The 7,083-nt window shown below is 34.5% G+C and overlaps 1 protein-coding gene across 1 annotated transcript; it reads right to left on the bottom strand.

Moving 5' to 3' along the window:
• Nucleotides 1-706: 706 nt before the first annotated feature.
• Nucleotides 707-7,061, bottom strand: LOC110711223 (mRNA-capping enzyme-like; the record flags this gene model as incomplete). Its single annotated transcript, XM_021889597.1, has 8 exons — nucleotides 707-1,118; nucleotides 1,224-1,354; nucleotides 3,020-3,104; nucleotides 3,367-3,456; nucleotides 4,924-5,022; nucleotides 5,130-5,252; nucleotides 6,630-6,749; nucleotides 6,879-7,061. Coding segments are annotated over 8 exons (978 nt in total), but the record flags the coding sequence as incomplete, so codon positions are not given.
• Nucleotides 7,062-7,083: the final 22 nt, after the last annotated feature.

Raw genomic sequence — 7,083 nt, 5'->3', positions numbered from 1 at the left:
TACAAAACCTTGAGTTTTCATAATCCTTTATACGGTCCAAACGAGCCACTTCAATAGCAAACTAGAAATAATGGACACTAATGACTAAAATGAGACATACATTGACAGCTAAACCTAAACGAAATACAAAGATTAAACATTAAGCAAATCATCACATACCATCAGGTTATTTTCTTAGAAAATGCTGAAATCTCATAAAATTACACATTTTGGGACCAGCTGCTCCTAAAAGCCAAAGGCAACTCACCGGCAACCAAAGGAACAGAGAAGGCCACCAGCAAGCCACCGCTACGTTCTGTTTCAGACTTATTAGCAGGTGAGTAAGATAGTTGGGAGCTGAGTTAATCCTACTTTTCCATTGATCTCTCAACTAATATTAATTTCTTCTTTAAAAAAGAATCAAAAAATCATAAATTTGTATACTCTAAATAAACCTCAATATAGGGGAACACAAATACAGAATAACATTAAGCCTTTCGTTTTTTTATTTTTCTCCTTTTAAAAAGGCAAACATTACACCTTTCTTAAGGCATAGCAACCTAAATAAAATATGGAACCTAGTTAGGTATATGACATCAGGACTAGTTTAGCTACAAGGGCGAACCCTTCAAGTTAAAATAGATGGTACTAGCAACAGACCAAATGGTCTCTTCTCTCTCTCTCAAAACTCCCCTTATCCAAAAAGGGCGAAAAAAAGTGATTAAAATAAAAGAAAGACGTTATTTAGACAGGAGTCGCGGAACACGGAGAGAGAAGATAAGAGAGCTTATGATGACAATATACACAAATAACCTATTACTACATCTAATTTTTTTAAGGACTACATCTTCTAACTACCTACGAAGATTCAATCCCTCAACTAACAATTATGTAATAATAAAATACAAGCTACCAATATGCCTAATTACACAAACAATTGCTGCGAGGTCATCCAAATTAAATAACCATTGCTGGCAACACAAATTTCCAATTCACCTTCTCTGTGGTGGCGGCTTCCCTTTCTTCATGGCTCTGCTATCACTTTGAATCCTATCAGCATACATAGGTAAGCGAATGATCTCTCCTATCTCGTTTAACAGCACCTCCTCAGTTATATTGTCCTTTATACTTTTCATAACCTGCGAAATGCAGTAAAAAGGCATTACTATTACCGCATTGAGTTGGAAAAGTACAAAGAATTACCCCACGAAATGACATAATTAAGTTTAACATTTGTGCTGGACCTTCCTGTAGGTGTTGAATTCATTTGGAGTGTTCTTATCAATCCTGACTCGCATGCAAACCCAGATGTTTTCCTCGGAATCAAACGAGCATTCGACAATCTTACCAGAGTAGGTAGAGGGATCCACATCATCTGCATGTAATCAAATTTGACTAACATTAAGAGTCTGCAAAAGCGTATGGAAGAAGATGAACTGAAAGTCACATCAGCACCTTATTAACTACCGAGACCACCAAATAACAAATCTATATAAAGGTGTGACGAGACACGAGAGGTAAATGCAAACTGAAAGGATGTTGTGTCACCAAAAGCTCAGAGGATCAGATTGTCGGAGAAATCAATTACACAAATAAAATGTTTTTTGCCAAAAAATTTAGTTTTAAAAGTTTAAGATATTATTTCAAGTTGATGAATGTCTTTCCAACTCTATTGGTCGCATATACAGTCCACATATATGTTTTGTAAATACTTAATTCAAATAAATGTCATAAAACTCTAGCCCATGATATTGAAACATTTTGATGTCCAAATTTTACCTACTTATATAAAGCTATTTAAGCAAAAACTAAAGTATAACACTTCCTCTGTTTTTTTTTTTTATACTTGCAACACACCTTGGCACGCTATTTTGAGGAGCTGAAACAGACAGATTAACCTATAAAATTTAAACCGCAACAACTTTACACTTCCTTCTTATCGGTGATAAAATTATTCCACAGTGTGTGGCAAAGTGGTTTGTTGCAAGTAAATAAAACGGAGGAAGTACTTGTCTAGGTATCTTATTCTCTCCATCACCCAACGGAACCAAAAACATGGGGAGATTATATACCAACAGTCAAAAGCACAGCCTAGTGCCCCTATATTTTGAAACTTGCATCCTCATCAAATTTATGTTATAAACTAGCAAAACCGGACCAGAAATTTAGGAAGAAAGTAATTTAAAATCTGGAATTACAAAACAATGTAAAATACATTCAAGATTGAGGGTTCATTCTCTCCTCAAATAACTAAATAATTCACCCAACAACATTCTTCATTGTTTTCCCCTCCAAATCTCCATGTTTCTAGAACTAAAATTTCTTTGCTTTCTAATTACCCAGCACATTACATTACTTAGAACTGCATTCTAGATTTCTAGCTATAATAAGAACCTCTTTTCATACATTTGATTACAAATACAGCACGAACTCTCTTAATCCACTCGTTTAAATTGACTTTCACACAGTGCATCCCAGCAATGGTTAAGGGTTCCCACTTCCAAATTTCCTAGTTGATTCCTGCCTCTTCTTCCCGCGACTGCTTTACAAGGACTAGTTTTCTAAAATACCCAAGCATCGTAACAAGTACAAATTCAAAATTTTCTAAAATTGCATTCAACCACAAACTGAAGCACGAACAAGTACAAATTCAAAATTTTCTAAAATTGCATTCAACCACAAACATAGGCTCCATATACTGCTTAACTAGTCCAAAGTAATAGCACCAAAACAAAGGCTACTATGTTTCATTTTCATGGAAATAGAATCCAACAAGTCAAGGTGGAAAAATAATTTAAAAACAACATAAACCAGAAGCACCAGAATCAATCTAAACATACTTCATTCACATATTCAGCTGCAACTATAAAGTAGTTTGGTTATTTGCAAACAAAAAAAATATGGTGAAAAGAGTCAGCTAAATACCACTGTGCAAACATTGGGGGGGGGGGGAACAAAGGAATTTTTAATACTTCACAGATTAAAAAAAAAAATTGAAAATTTGCATAAATAAAAAGCTTTGTTAGATGAATATATATACCTCCAAATGTAACCCTGTTATTGTCCATCAATCGCTTTTTTCCTCGATCGTAAAGATAAAGGTTTTCAGTGCCGTCTTCTCCTATCTGCCAACAAAAGTTATCAAGAAACTTTTCGATCATTAGCATATCCGTTAAAGAAACTGGGAATTCAAATGCGCCTTTGTTCAACTCGGAGTAAAATAATATTTTACTCAGTGTTGAATAGACGGATCACCTGAAATTCCTGCATTTAACAAGTAAAATATTTTGATTGAATGTGTTCCAAGAGAGATTTCATGCACACATATTGCCACATATACTATTGTTTCCTTTATAAAAGACAAAGGTAAAAGGCTCGAGACATTACCTCAAAGAGAAAATCAACTGAGTTCATTTCAGGATATTTCCACTTTAAGAGGCCTTGATGCGTCTTGGGAACGTAGGGATCATCCCACCCCTGATTATTAGAAGAACAGATGCATAATTATCATTTCAGGATTTTTAGGGAGAGGAGTCATCAGAAAAACAAAAAATGACAAATACTGAAATAGCTCCCATACATATGCGTAGAACTGTAGAAGATAGTGAGGCTAAAAGAAGAAAACAGCAATCTCAAAGCATTAATAATAATATTTTGAAATTATAAATATTTAACTATTTTAATAAAAGAGAACTTTAGCATTGAAGTTCACAAAAAGAAAAATGAACCAAACCATACATTAAGCAGCCCACTCTATCCTAGGATCAGAATGACAGATAAATCCCTTTTGAATCTACCACAAACCTCATAATTAAAATCCACTGTCAAAGGCCAAAAATTAGAGCATGCACAATTGAAATGCACAAGTTACTAGCTCCAATAGTTCAAAAGAAACAAACCCAGCCGCAAAATACAAGAGCCATATTTTCTTTAATAATTTTAAGGCTTAGCCATGGCCACAATACAGACATGAGCTTATTATAAACAGTGGAATGAGAATGCAACCACCTCCAATTTCCCACTTCACAAGTGATATACCTCGAAACCCTCCCCCCCCCCCCCCTCTCTCTATAAAAAAAAAAAAAAAAAAAAAAAAAAAAAAAAAAAACCCACAGCCGAACTGGAATAAATCAACAATTGATACATCACTGAAGCATACATTGACCTTTGCTTTAGAGAAAGAAATGCATCTTCAGATTTAAGGTTAATAATTGAAAAGTAGGTCTATTAATCAGGAAATAGGAGCAATAAGATGGATTTTTTCATGCAAGCCAATATAGTTGATGTCACAAGGAGAATAATCTCTGAATCACGTTACACATTTAGATACTTCTTGATATGGACTTTTCTCTCTGAAACTGATCATTACCCCTCTTTCGAAGAGTTAGGTGCAACCTTAATTCACACCAGACAGCTACAAACAAGGACAAAAAGGACAGGTTACCTAAGTGTGAAAGATGGTTTCATTAGCAGTTCATTCTATAAAAGAAGCTCCAGTTTTTATGGTGTCTTTATTGAAGCTATTCTAAAGCTGCAACTACAAGCTAGTTTCTGCACAAGATTTTATATGCCGGATACAATTGCAAAATGGTAATAAAGCACTTTTGCTGTTAAATCAAATGATTTACAGCTATCATGGCCTAATACCACACGTCCACAATTGCAGAAAGATCAGAAACCTTGACATTGCAAATGTGATGCGGTTGTGCACTTGTGCTCGATCAAATACTCAGGTTCTCATAAGTAATTGACTTATCTTGATATAGAAAATAAATTGCTTCATAGATTGAGGACATGAGTTCTATACTCTTTGAACCAAATGGGAAAGAAAAAATTTATAGGAAAAGTGATACCCTAAGGAAGCTAAAATCATTTATGTCAGCCCATACGCTCTTAAACAAAAAAATGGGTATATGTATACCACTGTAAAATCAATCAGAGTACCTGAAAAACAAGACCATCAGCTTCATGTGAAAGGTTAGGGATAAATTCCTTCAAAAGCTTCCCAACTGTTGATAGCAACCAAAAGTCCTTCCTTCTAACCTGAAACATTTGGAATAGTATCATTATGAACAGGCATAAGAGGAGCCAAATACAGTATTAAACATACTGTGTTTCCTGATAGCGTCTAGAATGTCAATTGTACATACCCTGAATGGTTCTAGATCATATCTGTAAAGTGGTTTGCCATTTGTGTCCATATTCCGCCGCTCTTGATTACGTGGCTCAACAACCTCTTTCTCAATCAGTTTCCAACGCTCATAAAAAGGCCTCTGCAAGGTACACAATAATGAGAACCTTGTGAGCCATATATAGTCAGAATTATAAAGTTAGATAAATAGATCTTTTATCTCTGCTGTACAAAGGTTTAGATCTCAACAAACTTCAAAATGTTATTACACTGAACACCTAATGGATATAACTCCATGCATTACTGATTAGCATGGCTAAATACCAATGTGAATCGCATGTAGAATTGACCTGGTAGATGGGCTATTGGGCTGTTTGGGGCAGCAGGATTGCAAACACTCAAAATTGTTAGCAAGGAGGGTCAAGTCATGGTCATGGTCATGGTCCTATGGGGAAGGGCTAAGGAGAACCTGATGCAGATCATTGATGGGCCATGTTTAAACTGTAGCTTTTTCATCAATGGGATGAAAAAAGCTGGTTATTAGTTTATTAATGCATTCCAATTTCATCTGAAGTGGCTGATAGTTGTAAGCCATAGTAAGCATATACAGTGGAAAGTAATTCAAATTTTAAAGCAAATCTATTTTTTTTTATATCCAAACTATCAGTAGGAGTAAATTAGCTAGATAGTTTTGTAGATAACTATATAAATAGGACAGGTTAGGAAGAGGGATATAAATCATGTGGGGTATTGTTAGAACCATATCAAAGTATATTTTCATAATATCAACTTTTTATAATTTTAAATTATTGACACAACAAAAACAAAGCCTTAATTCCAAAATGATTTAGGGTTGGCTAACATGAATCATAAGGAACCGTCCGAAAAGGAAAAAGATCATCGCAAAATAATAAATTGAATAAAAGTTGGAAAAAGTGTGTAAAGTGGATGATAGAAAATATACAAATAAAATTCAGGAGAGTTTAAAAGAGTGGAATTTTTACTTATATATTTTAGAGATATTAATCATTGAAATAGTGCTTTGGAAAAAGTAGGGAAGAAAAAAGAAAAAAAAAGTGTCAACTAAACAAAATGGAGGAATTATATTATACTACTCCCTAAAGCACCCTTCCCTCACATATTGACGTATAGCAACCAGTAATATAGTGATGAAACCTCATTCAAAGTGAATGTAATCACATTCTATATCCAGTTACCAGATAAAACAAGACCAACATTGCAAATTCCCCTCTCATCTGCTCACTTATTACATCAAGTGAATAAAAATCCAAATTCTTATATTTTCCAAACAATAATGCAAGTTCAATGCTACATTCATATATTGAGGCACTCAACAACACATGAACAAAGTACCTCCATGCCGTTTTATCTGTACAGATTAAAACTTATTCTTTCACAATAAAAAGAATCATCTTAATGAGTAACACTCAAAGAATAAGATAATCAACATCAAAAAGACGGTGAAATTTAGCAAACTAGTAAAAGCTGAATACCCAACCTCAGCAAGGGACACACGATTAATAGCAATCAAATCATAGATCAGGTATCTCCTCTCTTGCCTCTGGGGATTTATAGTATCAATAACCATTTCTCCATCAAGCAAAGTATACTGGTGAAGCTGAGACTCAAATAAATCAAGAAAAACAAGCATCAGCCAACATAATAATAGTAAAATATATAGAGACCATATAAGCTCAATTACTCAGGTATAAAAGTAAAACAAATTTATTAGATCTTCTCCACATACATCTGTCATGTTTTTACATGGAAAACGCATCTGGACCCTCCGAAATTTAAAGCTTCTATCAACTAGGTAAGCCCCATCAGGACAAAGGAGCAGCATATATCTTGTGCCATCAGCTTTCCATGTAGCATAATAATACCGCTGCCTTAGCAGTTGTAAATTGTCTCTGTAACCAATAAATGCCAAATGAAGCTAATAGCTGTGTTTA

This window comes from Chenopodium quinoa, unplaced genomic scaffold (assembly GCF_001683475.1).
Source record: "Chenopodium quinoa cultivar QQ74 unplaced genomic scaffold, ASM168347v1, whole genome shotgun sequence".
Classification (NCBI taxonomy): domain Eukaryota; kingdom Viridiplantae; phylum Streptophyta; class Magnoliopsida; order Caryophyllales; family Amaranthaceae; genus Chenopodium; species Chenopodium quinoa.
This window is presented reverse-complemented; position numbering and strand designations above follow the sequence as displayed.